The sequence below is a fragment of the Sceloporus undulatus genome, chromosome 6 (genome assembly GCF_019175285.1).
Source record: "Sceloporus undulatus isolate JIND9_A2432 ecotype Alabama chromosome 6, SceUnd_v1.1, whole genome shotgun sequence".
In the NCBI taxonomy this organism is placed as follows: Eukaryota; Metazoa; Chordata; class Lepidosauria; order Squamata; family Phrynosomatidae; genus Sceloporus; species Sceloporus undulatus.
The window spans coordinates 106,149,903-106,166,537 of record NC_056527.1 but is presented as its reverse complement, the minus strand read 5'-3'; the positions used below and the strand labels follow the sequence as shown (position 1 = coordinate 106,166,537).

General features: G+C 42.0%; 1 protein-coding gene across 2 annotated transcripts in view; it reads right to left on the bottom strand.

Moving 5' to 3' along the window:
- Window positions 1-13,015: 13,015 nt before the first annotated feature.
- Window positions 13,016-16,635, bottom strand: part of CACNG6 (calcium voltage-gated channel auxiliary subunit gamma 6) — a 38,687-nt gene continuing 35,067 nt past the window's right edge. For both annotated transcript variants that reach the window (XM_042477169.1, XM_042477168.1), the window contains 2 exons: window positions 14,569-14,706; window positions 13,016-13,601 (listed from right to left, as the gene is read on the bottom strand). In XM_042477169.1, the coding sequence (XP_042333103.1) occupies window positions 13,366-13,601; window positions 14,569-14,706 (374 nt within the window). In that variant the 3' untranslated portion in view covers window positions 13,016-13,365. The remainder of the gene's footprint in view (window positions 13,602-14,568; window positions 14,707-16,635) is intronic.

Here is a 16,635-nt window from a genome sequence, read left to right as displayed (position 1 = left end):
TATGTATATGTTGGTTCTGATCTAGGTCTAGAAAGCTTACCCTGAAAGAATAACAAGAGGCTTCAGAACAGAACATCAGAAGGATTCTCTTCTGGATGACACTGGAAATAATCTGATTTAATGTGCAGTATGTGTTTGCCTAGCCTAGGATTTTAAAAACAAAGAAAAACCCCATTTTCTGTAGCATCTCTTGGGCACTGTGATGCCCACATATGTAGAATTCCAATGTGACGTGGTTGCATCCGCACTGAAGAAATAATTCCGTCTGACACACTTTTAACTGCCATGGTTCAATGTTATGGAATTCTGGGAATTGTACTCCCCCTTTTTTTATTGTGTATTTTCAACATAAATTCACGATTCTTAAAATTGTTATCTGGGTTACATACTTCGATTCGTACATAATCCCCTTCCGTAATATTTCTCAAAAATAAACCTTCCCTTTGCCCTCAGCCCGCCTTATGATTCTTGTTCCCTTTCTGTCTGTTTTTATAAAGCAGTTTCTATATATATAATACTTCTTATTTACCATTACCGAATACATTCGATTTTCACCTTGAACCTTCTTATAACAGCTCGCTTTACAATAGATACATACTGGATACCAATGTCTTTCAACTTTATCAATATTCTTTTGCTTCACATAAGCTGTCAGCTTGTCCATCTCTATTGTGTCTATTAACTTTTGTAACCATAGGTCTAAGTCCAGTACCTCTTCTCACTTCCAAAATTGAACAATTAGGAGTCTTGCTGTTGTTACTAAGTAGAGGAGAATTCGCCAGTGTTTCCTTTCGATTTCCGGTGATGTTTTATTTACCATATTTAGTAAATATCTTTCAGGTCTTAGTTCAAATTTTATATTCAGCATTTTTTCAATTGTTATATGTAGACATTTCCAATAGATTTTCAATTTGGGGCATCGCCACCAGACATGGAACCATATACCTCGTGCAGCTTGGGAAATTGTACTTTTGTGACAGATTTTGCCTTCTCTGTCAGAGAGCTCTAATGCCACAACGAACTACAATTTCTAGAATGCCATAGCATGGAGCCATTACAGTTAAAATGGCATCAAAGTGGAGTAATTCTGCAGTGCGGATGCAGCCAAAGAGCCTTCAGGGATAGAGGAGTGAGAAATTAGTTTTGGAGGTGGACTCCTGAAAAGGGAAACATTTGTGAGAAGACGGGGAGCTCCTTCGCTCTGATCTTGACCCTGACCCTGAGTACTATAACAGGGTAGGCAAAGGAGGTTCTGCAGGGACCCTAAGATGCCCTCTGATATAGAAATGATTGGACTTTAGTAACTCAACTACATTATCAAAGCAAAATTAACTCAAAATTTTGCATTCTTATTTTTCCATGCCAAATGCTTTTTGTTTTAATAAGGACAAGTGTTGTGTATGTCTTTTGTGGGTGATCATGAGTCAGTTGATGTGCCAGGTTTTGTGTGTTCTGGCCATAGGTGTTTGTTACATAGCATTCCCCTTTTTACATGGTGCTTTGATAAATGAAAAAGGTGGCTCCTGTCCCAAAGGAGCTTACAATCTAAATCAAGGATAGGAATCAGGCAACTTCTTAACGTGGGTGGATAGCAACTTCCAATATTCCTCACTTTTGGCTATGTTGACTATGGATACTGGGACTCACATTCCAAGAACAGCTGGAACACCATCACATAATTCCCAGCCATGCCATACAAATGTTGATCATGGTGTAGTTCGATCAAATATAGTTGCAGGTATTTATACTTCATTGGGAAGACAGAAACCTGGGGGATCAGACTTGGTGAGACAATGTAGCCATGCCTGTTTGCATATTCAGCCAAGCCAAATGTGTATATTCATACTCATTGCCTGTGTCATATATGGAAAATGAGGAGAACTGGCCGGTCTTATTTTTGTCTAAAAATGCTTATGGTCATGTTCCATGTGTTAACGTTTTTCTGGTTGCTGTACATTTAAGAGATAACCTTTTTTCCCTTTTTGGTTTCTGATAGGCATCTGATGGTTGGGCTGTACCTCATGTTACATTTCCAGTTTGGAAGGCATTCACAATAAAACAGTTTTACTTCGGTGGCAATATTAGAGGGAGTGGATGTTGGTGAATGTTGGCTGCTTTCCCCCACCATGCCGACGTGAATTGCATTACTAGAGAGCTGATATTGTTTCCTCCACTGGTACTGCCTTTGCGAACAAAAGATGATGGCTTTTAAAACAACTTCGTACATCACTGGGCCTGTGTTTGTGTCTATCCGCATGCTGACTGCCTGATATCTCTTTTCTGCAGGGAGGCTGATATTTATCTAAGTACATAGAGGTTGCTTCCTATCCTTTGTGAGGTGTCTCTCTGTGATCGGTTGGTGTCAGGGCTGTTGTGCTCTGTTTCTCCCTGTGTGTGAGAGATTGTGTGTGTGTGTCAGGGGTGGGGGGAAGAAGAAAGAGAGAGCGAGAAGTGTTTATGTGCTTGTGACGTCACTGTCTGCAGTGGTTGTGCATTCTCATTCCAGTCACCAACTACTAGGTCTACACTGAGACAGCTGGGCATTCCTCTGCCCTCCGTCTTTTCCCTACCAAAAAACTAAAAATGCAAGAGAGCAGCTAGCTCCAGGAGAGAAAACTGGAGGGCATCTATCTTATATTTTTTGGTAGGGGGGCAGGAAGAGGTGTGTGAGTATATGTATAGAAAACAGGATTGAAAAAGGTTCGAAGCTCTGTTTTTGAAGTCATTCAAGATTAAATTGTGGGGAAAAAACTGGACAGCTGTGAAAATATTTTTAATTTCCACTCCCTTTCCCCAGCACCTCCACAGTATGTACAGGAAAATTATCAACACCAAACGGAAACAACCACCGTAGCCCTCCCCAGGTGTGGGAGTAATAGCTAGGACAATAGGACTATTGAACAACAACTTGCCAGTATGTGAATAGTCTGAGTGTTGGACTAGGACTCTGGGAAACCATGGTTCAAATCCTTGCTTGGCATGAAAACCCTCTGGGTGACCAGGGGCAAGTCACTCTCTCTGTCTCAGAGGAAGGCAAAGGCGAATAAATCTGAGTAAGTAAATCTTGCCAAGAAAACCCTATGATAAATTTGCCTTAGGGTCACCATAAGTTAGAAATAACAGCAGTAGCAGCAGCAGCAACAATGACAGAAACAGCCAGTATGTAAAATAGGTATAATGGCTAAGGAGTGATGGGTGCTCATGAGGAATTGCAACGAGGAATTACAGTGTAGCCAGCTTGTAGAGAAGAAGGCTGTTGGAAATATCCAGACAGAAGCTTTAAAAATGGATGGGTAACATCAAAGTTTATAGCAATGTGTTGGCGTGGCTGAAATACAAGAATCCTGGGTTCTATAACAGAGTTGCCAATTTCTTTATTGACCCTTGCTCCTCTACCTTTGACATTTGCTTGATATACAGAAAGGCAGCCAGAGACGTAGCCAAGGGGGGGGGGATGTTCTTGGAGTCCGGACCCCCCCTCTTCCATTAGAAAAATGAATGGCGTGTGTTTCTGTGCTGCCACACCCAAGCCCCATTATAATGGTGGCACTTAGTCTGGACCCCCCCCCCCTTTCCTAAAATCCTGGCTACGTCCCTGAGGCAGCCAATGTAACTCCATGCCCTGATATGTTTTACTCACTGATATCTGCAGATCAAGCTGCTCAGAAATAAGGTGGTCGATTTTAATGATGAGGTGACAATCTTGTTCCTTAGAAGCAATTGTAGTGTTGCCAGAGTGAAAACTGTAGAGGACTCCTGTACTTTTCATGGGTGTGCAGAAGAGGGAATTTCAGTACCGTGTTGCTTGTTACCTGGTTACATGAGAGCCAGGCTGTCGGGCTGAAATTCCCTGCTGAACATGTACTGAAATTGTATCTTCTGCACAACCATTAAAGCAGTGGTTCCCAACCTTCCTAATGCCGTGACCCTTTAATACAGTTCCTCATGTTGTGGTGCCCCAAACCCATGAAATTATTTTCATTGCTAATTCAAAAATATAATTAAATAGGTGTTTTCCAATGGTCTTAGGCAAACCCCATGAAAGGATCATTCAACCCCCAAAGGGGTCCTGACCCACAGGTTGGGAACCATTGCACTAAAGGCATAGGAGCCTACTCCAGTTTTCAATCTGGCAACCCTAGATTTAGCTTTTATTGTTAACTCTGAGTCAATCCTGCCTTATGATGGCCCTGTGGATGAGACATCCATATCCTCCACTGTTCTGCTTAGGTCCTGTAAATTCATACCAGTGACCTCCCTAATTGAGTCCATCCATCTGGTGTGTGGTCTACCTCTTTTTCTACTTTGCTCCACTTTTCCTAGCATTATTGTCTTTTCTAATGATTCATGTCATCTCACAATGTGTCCAAAGTACAACAGCCTCAGTTTGATCATCTTGGCTTCCAGGGAGAGTTCAGGCTTGATCAAAATTCCTACAACCGGTTGTTCTTGGAGCCAGAACTATGGGTATGCCGAGAAGAATGTGCATATGTGTATATAGGCATGTGTAAGTATAGGAAGTGAGGGTTGTTAAGCCAGCTAATAAAAACCTGATGAGTACATGTGTGCATGGCTCTTGCGTCTTTAACAACTAAGAGGAAGAAATTTACAGGTGAAGCATTTATCATCACTGCATCTTCTCTGTGCATTTTCTCATGGTTTTTCTCATTCCTGAAGAATGGATTTTGTACTTGGTTGTTCTTTTGTGCTTTCAAGTCGACTCCAGCTTATGGAAACCCAATCACAAGTTTGTTTGGTTTTTTTGCACAATTTATTTAGTGGAAGTTTGCCTCTTTCTTAGGCTGTAAGAGTGTGAATTGACCAAGATCTCCAAGTGAGTGTCCATGGATGCAAAGGAGTTTGAACCCTTGTTTCCCAGAATCCTAATCTAAGATTCGAATCACTGCACGGTGTTTGTACAGTTGGCCATATCCACAGATTTTTTATCCATGGATTCAACCATCCACCGCTTGAAAATATTCCATAATAAGAATAAGAATACTAAAAGCAAACCTTGATTTTACTATTTTGTATAAGGGACACTGTTGGACTATGCCCCAGTATATAATGGGACTTGAGCATTGACGGATTTTGGTATCCACAGGGGGTCCTGGAACCAAACCCCAGAGGATGCCAAGGGCTCACTACTTTGAATTTCTTGCTAGGTCTCCTTATTAAAGACTGGAGGTTAAAGGATATGCTGCACACTTTTCCCACTGTTCCCAGAGGTTGCTAAGAAACAGGACTCTCTGGGCTTGTATTTTCCTGACTAGCCTCTTCCTTGCTGTGCAAACCTCTGCTGAGACCAAAAAAAGCTCCAATGCCCTGTTTATGTCTCAGGGTGTAACTGGAGAGGCTGAGGGCAGGACCAGAATAACCAAGGAGAGAGCCATGTGCCTTGCTAGAGAACCCCGTCTCCCTCCAATGGGGACGCCCTGTCCCAGGGGCTGAGATGCTGACAAGGAGGAATGGAAGATGTCCTTTTTGCTCTCTCCGTAGCACCGGTTGGAGAAAACCTGACACATATTTTGACAGCCAGTGCCTTGAAACTCTTTCCCTCACAGTACTTTCAACCAAAGATATGCAACTGCAAAGATACACAACTGAGCACAAAAATTGGAATCATACATGCCATTGTATTCATGTATTATCATGTATGGATGTGAGAGCTAGACAGTTAAGAAACAAGAAGAAAATCAATTCATTTGAGATGTGGTGCTGGAGAAGATTGCTGAGGATACAGTGGATAGCCAAAAAGACAAACAAATGGGTCCTAGAGCAGATCAAGCCAGAGATCTTCCTGGAAGCCAAGATGACAAAACAGGCTGTCGTACTTTGGGCATATCATGAGAAGGGAGGACTTATTGGGAAAAACAATAATGTAGGAAAGGTGGAGGGAATTAGAAAGAGAGGCAGGCCACATGCTAGATGGATGGACTCTGTTAAGGAGGTCACAGGTATGACTTTGCAGGTAATAAGCAGAGCAGTGGAAGACAGGGAGTCTCATCTACAGGGTTGAGATCAAACCAACAGAAGGGTCAGCTAGTACAGCACAGCCTGTATACCATCTTTTCAAGTGGGCACCAATTAGAGAGCACAAATAAGACCAGTACGGCTGCGTCCGCACTACAGATATAATCTAGGTTGACATGACTTTAACCACCATGCCCAATGCTATGGAATTCTGCGAATTGTAGTTTTGTAAGACATTTAGCCTTCTCTGCCAGAGAGTTCTGGTGCCACGACAAATTATAATTCCCAGAATCCCATAGCACTGAGCTATGCCAGCAGGGTGACCAAGTGTCCTCTTGTTCCAAGACATGTCCTACATTTCAGCCTACTATGCAGGAGGACCTCCAAAATGCCCTCCATTTTGAACATAATTAAAAGCATGAATTTACCTTTTTGGTCAGAGTTTCTACTGGGTCACAGTAATGAAAAACGTATTTCTTTGTCAATGAGTTTTTTGTCCTTTGTTTTGGTAGGTCAGGTCAGGTTCATACCCTACAACTGTCCAGATTTGGCAAGAACAGCCCCAGTTCATCCTCTTTCATCCCACCTTTTCAAATGCTTTCAAAATGTCTCAGTTTCTTTCTCCTCTTCCAACTTTCCTCCTTTATTCACTGCTTATTTCAGTTGCCGCAAATGGAGTTCAAATGCAAAAGGAGTTTGCACTCAATTAACTCAGTGGAGAGAGAGTGGAGTGGAAAGGGCGAAAGCTCACCTTCCCAGTAGGCTCAGGCAAAAGCAAACTGCTGCACTCTCTCCTAACGTGCCTGTTCTCCATTCATAACTTTTACCATCTTGGCCACACTCTGATGTAGTGTGGCCTCACATGTCCTGGTTTTCATCTGAAATGTTGGAGCGTATGTAGGCTTAAATAGATGTATGACAATTCCTGTATCTGTAATTAGAATAATGCACTGATTCAAAGAACGATGTAGTCCTTCAGTCTTAAAAAAAAAGCCCAACCATTTCTTCTACTTTTGTTCCCAAATTAATATCATGCAAACAGCAGAAGTGAAAGGTTTGAAAGCACTACTACACCTGATACTCATAGATATCTTTAGGCCAGGTATGCCATAATTTGACAACCACTTTGAAGGCACACACACACACACACACACACACACGTGAATAAATGTGGCCTCTAGTTATTTTTGAACTGCAACTCCCAGCAGTCTTCATCAGCCTTATGCAGGGTATGGCCGATGAAGATTTTAGTTTAACAACCTCTGGAAGGCCGCCTGTTTCCCAACCCTGTTTTAGACAATTGCTTTCTTGTTCATGGGTGATAATTTTCACATTAAATTATAAGCCATTGAATCATGGACCTCTGTATGAGAGTCTGAAGCAAATATCTGTGAAATTGACTCAGCAATAAAAGGACAAAATAATATTGTGCAATGGCCCCTCCTCCAATATAATTTTTCCGCATAATTTCTTTGATTCTTCAGAACATATGAATTGAACGTCTATCTGATTAGACCAGAATTAGATTAAGCAAGCTAGCTTTGATATCTCTATCTTCCTTCAGGTTTCAAAGCTATGGAATTTTGGGGTTTGTAGGTTACTGTGGTGAGAGAAGGCTAAATATCTACAAAAACTACAAATTCTACAGCATTGAGCCATGGCATCTTCCATTTTTTAAAATGTCCATGAGAACTGGAGGCTTCAATGTTGTTGGCATTGCTTGACCTAGATGCCAAGCATTATATAGTTTCAGATTCGGAGTAGTGTTTTTACCATGGTAAAGAGCCAATGTGCCTTAGTGTTTTGAGGGTTGGACTAATACGACTCTGGAGACCAGGGTTCGATTCCCAGCTTGGCCATAAAACCCACTGGCTGGCCTTAGGTTAGTCACATGCTCTTAGCCCCAGGGGAAGGCAATGGCAAACCTCATCTGAACAAATCTTGCCAAGAAAACTCCATGATAGGGTCACCTTAAGGTTACCATAAGTTGGAAATGATTTGAAGGCACACAACGACGATTTTAACATGGTATACTCTATTTACACACACATGATCCTGGATTTTTGCTGAGTGCTGTGGTGTGGGTCTATAGATCCTTCCCTCCACTGCAGAAAGTATCATTCGCCTCCATTCTCAAAACTTGCTTTCTTAACCTTAGATTTCTGTTCTCCTCATCACCTGGCTCACTGATGCTAAAACTTGACAGTCGTCTCTTCCCATCAACCTGAGGCAACACATGAATTTTCAGGGAACAGAGTGTACCAAGGGGGAAAAACACTCCAAAATTAATTCTTATCCCCTTCCTTTGAGAAATTCACTAGATGAAAAGTAGAACGGACAGCCCAACAGCAATTCTTTAGTGGCTTGTTCATGTTAACAGAACATCCCCAAAACATAGGAACATTCAGAGCTTTTGCAGATGACAAAAAGGTGTGTGTGTGTATGTGTGTGTGTGTGTGTGTTGTTGCCTGAGGCAAAGGACAAGACCAGCACCATCCTCTCTTCCAATTCCATGTACTGGCTGGACTGGCAGATTAGTTTTACTTCAACACTGGCCATGGGAGCATCTTCGAGAAGCAATCAGTCTAGTTTGAAGGGCCCACGAGAAAAGAGAAACTGTAGTCTGCATCCGCACTGCATAAATAATCTGATTGGACACCACTTTAACTGCCATGGTTCAATGCTATGGAATTCTAGAAACTGTAGTTTGTTGAGGCACTAGTTCCCAGAATTCCATAGCATTGAGCCATGGCAGTTAAAGTGGTGTCCAACCAGATTATTTATGCAGTGCAGATACAGCCATACTTTTCAATATTTTGCAGATGAAAACCAGAACGTGTTTGGCTAAGCAACATCAGAATATGGTTGAATAGCTGTCATCTGGCATCAAAAGGTCAAACATTGTGAATGGGAAAGAACACTCAAAACTACTATTTTAAGCAGAGAAACTCTGAAATTTTTGTTCAGGGTTTAGGAAAGCCTGGAGAAGAAGACACCACCAGGAAGGGCAAGACTCTGCCCTTGCTAAGTTGAGTACAAACAACTTCTGCATTTTCAACTCAATTTGCAGTAATTAAAATAATTTCAAGTGCAAAGGAAGAAAGTGGAAGAAGAAGAGAGAAACCATGACATTTTAAAGGCAGCTGAGAAAGTGAGAAAGCAGAGGATTACCTGGGACAGTTGGAGGATATAGGAAACAGCTGTGGAGTCCAGGAAGAACAGGTAGCATTTCCTGTTCATGATACCTGCCTTATTTTGCCTAATGCACGAGTGTTGAACATGCAGCTTTTCTAATATTGTTGGACTACCACTCCCACAATCTCTCAACATCGACTATATTAGCTAGAGATGTCTTGAGCTGCAGCTAAGGAATATCTGAAGGGCCACATGTTCTCCAGAGGCCAGTCCACCTAGCAACTGATCCAGTCAAGCATTGTTTCCACAACATACCCAGTCTCCCAACCAACACATGGCAAATGGTGATAGTCTTTGTCAGAGGAATTAGGTATGGTCTAGCCTATTCATGGAAGTTAAAAAAGCAAACCAACAATACGGGCTGTTAGTACTCATCTCAGAGAGCAGGAGCATACAGCCTAGAAGCAGAGATTCTCAAATGGTGCACTACAAGTTCCTTTTGCATGGTGCACAGAATGGATACTGAACAGTTGAGAATATCTGCACTTAACTTTGCACTCAGTTTATTTTGTCTGAGAAGAGAGACTGAGGCCATGTCACTCAAGGCCAGGGTACTGGACAGGCTAAGGAGGCCTAAGACACGTGAATTTCATAATATTGTGATGTGCAGTTTTTTTAATTAACAGAACTATATCTCTGTGGCGTGTCCTGAATTTCATAATACATTTCTGGCAGCAAAAAACAAACAAACAAAAAACCCCTAAATTATTATAAAGATAAGAGGAGACATGATAGACGTATATTATCCATGGTGTGAAGAAAGTAGACAGAGGCCTGTTACAGACAGGCCAAAATAAAGCTGCTTCGAGTCACTTTGGAGGTATGGTATTTCAATGATACATGAGTCCTAAGAGTCTGGAAGCTGCACCAAAGCTGCACTCCAGTCCTTAGGACTGGAGCGTGGCTTTGGCGCGGCTTTTGGACTCTTAGGACGCATGCATCATTGAAATACCATACCTCCAAAGTGACTCGAAGCAGCTTTATTTTGGCCTGTCTGTAACAGGCCAGAGAGAAACTTTTCCCCCTCTCTTATAGTTCTAGAACCTAATGTCAGCCATGGAAACTCAATAGCGAGAGATTCAAGACAGATAAAAGGAAGTACGTCTCCACGCAGAATACCCTCCAAATGTCCCAATTTGGCAGGGACAGTCTCTATTAATCCTCTGTCATCCCACTTTTTTACCTGCATTTAAAATGCCCCAGTTTTTTCCTCCTCCTCCTCCCACTTTTCCCTTTTGTCCTCAGCTTATTTCAGTTGCTGAAAACTAAGGTCATAAGTAGTTTGCACTCAATTAATCTGTGGTTAGAGGAGGACAAAAAGGGCAGGATCTTGTCCTACCTTGTAGACTCAGGCAAAAGCAAACAGCTGCAGCCCCTCCTTGCTTGTCTATTCTTCATTAATAATGTTATCCATCTTGACCACATTCTGATATTGCTTGGCCATATGTTCTACAGCTTTCATCTGTGAAATGTTGACGGGTATGACATAGTTCAATTATGAACTCACTGGCACCAGATGTACTGCCAGCCTGGATGGCTTTAAAAGGGAATTGGATAAAATAATGGAAGACAGGACCGTTAATGGCTATTAGCCAGAATGGCTATATATCACCTCTGGCATCAGAAGCAATATGCCTCTCTGTTATTCACTGGTTAGGAGTGCAAGATGGAGGGGGGGGGGGCATTTGCTCTCATGTCTTCCTGGCAAGTTTCTTGTGGGCAACAGAATGCTGGACTAGAATTGAATGCTGGATAGACTTTTGTTCTGATACAACATGGTTCTTCCTATGTTCTTATTTTGATTTGTGGAACAAAAAGCCATTGCATGGTCCAGTGTGACTCAGTTGGTCCCTGATGGTGGAGAGAGTTTGAGAACCATTGGCTTTGAGTTAGGGTTGACAAAACTGGGCCCATGACAGACTACCAATGCCCCCTGATGAAGTTATTGCTGCTCCTCCTTTCCACTGCCATCCACTCACCTCCTTTATCCTTGTGCCCCCAATAGATAATAGGAGAAAGTGTGCAATGACAGTGAGGCAAGAATCAACATTTTCCTCTGGGTAAGGTCACCATTTGTCTAGGAAAACCTGGAAAATCCCAGATTGAAGGGACCAAAAAATGTCGTGACTGGCTGGGCCAATCCTGGATTTCTCCTTCATTGCAGGCCAATGGGTAGGTTAAAATGTGGCAGTGGTGGTGAAACAGAAAACTGTGCAAGAAGACTGGCACTGGAAAGAGCCTCATCCCTCCCTGCAGGCTCCAGTTGCTACTGCACAGACATAATTTGAATTGTATGTAATGTTCAGATATGAAGGCCTGGAATATGGCAGCCCTACCTCTGGGTGATGTTAGGGGTGATGAGATGGGTAAAGAGAAACTGAAAAGGGCATGATGGTGAGGAGGAAGGGGGCAATGGAGGGTCTCTTGCCTAATAGGCTCCCCAAACCTGAATGGAGAGAGCACATTCTAGACCTAAATTGAGATTTTTTAAAAAAGTAATTGATGTGATTAGGGAGTAGATTTGGTGGTATTTCCACCTTTGTTGCCCACCTGTTGGTCAGGCACATGAGTAATACCTGTATAGCTAGTATACATCATCCAAAAATATTCATCTTTCAGAGAAACAACTTGACACTTTAAGTAGAAGATTAATTAATTGGAGCTTTTGTTGACTGCTCTGACAGCCAATTTTAACTGGGCATGAGAAATGTGAATGGTTTGGCCTCAGACTTAAAGAGGCACACTAGCTAGGTTTTTATAGACTACTATGTGTCTGGTACATTACCACAGCAGGTAATACTACAAAAATTCCTAAATTTAGAAACATTGTCCAATATTTCCTTTCATGGTCTTGTCAGGGCTGAAAGAAACTTTGCCCAGGTTCAAAATGTGGTACATTTGCAGGAAACAAAGATAGAATTTCAAAATCTGAATCCATGCCTCCTATATTATGTTCCCCATGAGTCTCCATAATGGAAAAATGATGTGACACAAATCATAATCATCATGATGATGGCTGGAATCCTATATGGTCTTTGCATATGTGTAAGCATAGCAGTTATGGTGCTGCCCACTGAATTCTGGTGCAATCTTCTACCCAATTCTCTCTGGACCTGGCAGCAGTTGCTGCAGTCGATAGGGGTCAGTTCCCCTCTCACTTGGGAAGCAGCTAACCAATGGTCCATCTCACCACTTTCATTTAGCAATCTCCATTGTGACAGAGTCTCTGTTTCAATTTCCCCTTGCACCAGAGATTTTTCATGCAAGAGGATGGGGTGGGAATAGCAACCAGCTGCTTCCTGAATGACAGGGGAATAGACCCCTTCCAACTGCAGTGGCTGCTGCCCATTACGCACAAACTGGGGATCTTTCATGGCCTTACATAGTCCCTAAACTAGGGGTTATGTAGGAATCGTGAACACATAACAGTCATGCATGTGGAACTGAAAGTTATGTATTTGTAACTCCAATGCAGTCTTCCAGCCAGTAATAATCATCCCTTATCTATATAGGTGTTGCCAAATATCCCATAGATTTTAGGCTGGAAAGTGACATTGTTCAGTGAGAAAGTGGTACTCTGTTGTAATACTCTGTAACCTTCAGGTTGATAACCTGTGTGAATTTTGATCACCTCATTGGGCCCAAGCAAGAGTTAAAGAAATATTTGTATCTGGCAGTTGTATGGAGAAGGAAAATTAGGAATTTGTAATGCGTGTTTGTGATGGCTTGCGCTTTAAGGAGCTCAATTTTCCAGTTGAAGAGCTGGGATTTTTGTTTGGTGTATAATTTCACCAATGAGGAAACTGCATGGCTGCATGGTGTAAGAGTCGAAGACACAGAGCCCCTCTGTTAAGCTAAAAATAGCCATTTATAAAAACCAGGTCTGAAATACAGCCCTTTATCCTCCCTCCCCTCATAATTTCTCAGTTCATTAATGCAGCTGTCCCCTCATTCACAAACAGAGCTCTTTTCTCACAGGCCCTCCCTCCTTCCCCCTCCTTCCCTGCCCCAAATCTAAAACAAGACACGCACTAGAGGTTCTATTTACAAGTCACAAAACATAGAAGAAAACCGAGTCCAAAAGATGGAGGAAGAGGGCAGCAGAAGTGAGTGGAGGTATACACTTGTATGTGTGTATTGCAGGGTGAGAGAAAGAGAGATTTCATTCCTCCTCCCTCTTCTAGATTAATTTCTATTTTAGGAAGTGTTGCTATTGCTTCTGCTTTTCATGCAGTATTCCCAGGGCTTTTTGGACAAGCCTTGGATGGATAAAAGGATGAAGCAACCACCGCCAAAGATCAGGACAGCACCGGCAGCCACTGCACAAGCCACAGACCAGGAGTACTCGTACTCCAGTGGAACAGACTCATCGGAGGTGATAAGCCACCGGACGGACTGTCGGAAAATCTCCAGTGACACTAGTACCATTAAGCCTGGAAGGAGAGAGAAAGAAAGGGAAGAAGAAGATGAGAATTACACTTGAGAGCTATTCCCCTTTGCACATGCTCCTGGGCAGAGCTCCCTTCTGAAATTTGAGTTGCAAACGAAAATCACAAATGAGGAGTATGGAAATCTTTCTGGATGGTACTGGCTTAGTTAAATGGACTGCATGGAAGTGAATTGTGTAGCTCAATATGACTGTTAATAGCAGTAACATTTGCCTGCTTTTCCTAGTAACATTCAGGGTCATCAGTAGGAGGTGCGGGGGGTGCGGATCACACCAGGTGTGATGTCACTGCTTCCCAAAGATCTGTCTTTTGGCAGAAATGGGCTGTGGAGTTTGCCTGCATCCCTTTAAAACACAGAAGAGGTGGTGTGAGTGGTGTGAGGCTCGGTGGGAAGAGGAATGAGAGACCCCAGGTTTAAAAAATTAAATGTTCAAACTTTAATTTTTTTAAAAAAATCAAATTTACATTTTTTAAAAAAAAAAATATTTTAAAATTTTCCTTAAAAACATCACATCTTATCACATTTCCACTTCAACCATATGAACAAAGTACATGTGAATACATTTAGGCTGTGTGTATGATGTTGTCATTTAAATTTTGTATAACTTCAATTTTGCTAGTTGTTTATGTCACAACTATTGCCATTACATTCAGTGATATATGGGAACTGTGGTTTCTGAGTATAAAATTGTGATTTATTAGTCCAAAAACATTATTAAGCATTCTGTATGGTGCGGTATGGGGGAAGGCAAAGAAGGTGACACCACGAGTTACCACACTGGGTGATGCCAACCCTAGTGATGCCATTGGTAATATTTTAAGGCGTTCAGTCATTAGGAGAATGCTTGTCATGCTGTAGAAAGAAAAGGGTGGAGTTGGGGCAGGGGTAGTCCTGATCAGATTATGAGGTTGTCCCTGAGCAAATGATGGATGTTTCTCAGGGCTCCCTTACCTGATACAATGAAGAAGCAGGATGCTGGCTTCAGGAGGAATTCAATGCCTTTGCTGAGAGCCATTGTGATGCAGAGAGAACCCATGGCCATCAGAGTGATGCTGAGAAGGGACATAACGGCTGCCGTGATGTTCAGTTCTATGCAGTGTGTGACCAGGCAGGGGAGAAAAAAGCAGTCATTTCATACCCTCCAGTACTTGAAGGTGAACATAGGGACAAGATTTAAGAACAACTCCCTATGGCCCTACCTTTTATGTGACACAGCATGGAAACCTCAGCCTCTAGCAAGTTACATAGACATAAGCACTCATGTACAGAATCAGAAATAAGCATGATAACCTAGACTGGAGGGTAAGCCACCACGATGCGCACCAAAGAAAGGGATCATGTTTAATACACATATAGAAGGGCTATAGCAAGAGAATTTTTACTTAGGCTGGCAGAGACAATAATTGGGGTGACTACAGAAGGCTTTGGGCACTGGTTACTTTTTCACTTCTGTGGAAAAAAAGAATGTTCATAGGTAATGACAAAAATAACACCCAATTAATGCATTTAAATTAGGAATAATTTCTGAAGCTTCCTAAAAAGCAAATCAATTTAAAATACAATAGTTTTTTGTGGGTTTTTCGGACTATGTGGGCCATGTTCTATAAGAGTTTATTCCTGATATTTTGCCAGCATCTGTGGCTGCCATCTTCAAAACCTATGGATGATGGCCATGAAAGCCTTCGACTTCACATTAAAATGCAATATTTTTCACATGCAAAATAATTGTAGTGACTGGGAGATAAATGAATATGTTGCAGGTCATCATGTTATAATGATCTGATCTGTTAATAAAGTCTAATGAGCTGTGATTTTTCTGCAAACTGTCCACTTGGAATTCCTTTAAGGATGTTATTTTTAAGTATCAGGATTGCTACAGATGATATACTAATGCCCTTATTGTGTCAGCACATGCACCAAAGTTGAGAATGAATTTTCCACTCAGCTATAGATGCAGCCTACAAAGTGTACATTCATGGAAAAGCTTCCTTGTACAACTACACTGTTTCAGTAAGCATATGAAATGTTAGTGCTGGGATTTTGCAGGATTCTACCATATCCTTTTCTTTGGCCCATACTGTGGCTGAGATCCAGCACCGTCATCACAACTACAACTGATGATGTCCCCCACAAACCTACTTTGAAAACGGCAGTTGTGGAAGGACCCTTCAGGATCCATCCACAACTGCTTTTCCAAGCCACTCCATGACCCAGTGCACACAGTGGATGTCACTTCCTAGCATCCCAATCTCCAGCATCCCAGTAGTGCTTTGGTTGGGGCACTGCCAGGCTGCAAAGGTAGGTTGTGGGGCTCACATTCAGTCACTCATGAATCTCCACCAGTTACTGTATATCCCATCAGGATAGCATAAGGCCAGGTGCAGTTTGACACTGCTTTAATTGTCATGACCCCATCCTATTGAATCCTCACATTTGTAGTTTGTTGTGGCACCAGAGCTGTCTGACAAAGAAGCCTAGCTACCTCAAACAAACCTACCAATCCCATATTTCCACAGCATCAAGCCATGACAGTTACTGCAGCCTAAGTTACTGTATTCTAACTGCTGAACAGAATGTCGATCTATCTTTCTAAATGATCAAACACAATGCTAGAAATTTGGGGACTGTAAAAAAAAATTCACAGAGGGGGAGAATTCTTATTTTACTGGAAGTATGTCCTCATTTACAACCCCCCTCCCCATCACTACATCTCTATGGGAATGACATTTAGGGCATGCATCAGGCTAGAAAAGACAGGCATGACAATCCTTAATGAGGAGTGAGAAAACCCAGAGAGATTTGGACAGCTGCTGCTTTCTGTAATCTGAGATCTTTTGAAACAAGCATTAAATAGTCTATTGGGAGCTTCCCCCATTACCATCCTAAGGGTTTGTGTAAAACTTATAGACAGAACACCACTTTTTTAAAAAAGGCTGCACAGTTAATCAATTAATCTATTTGAATAAGAAACATGATATCAATTTAAAAAGTGTTCTGATTATTTGAAAATCTCATAGC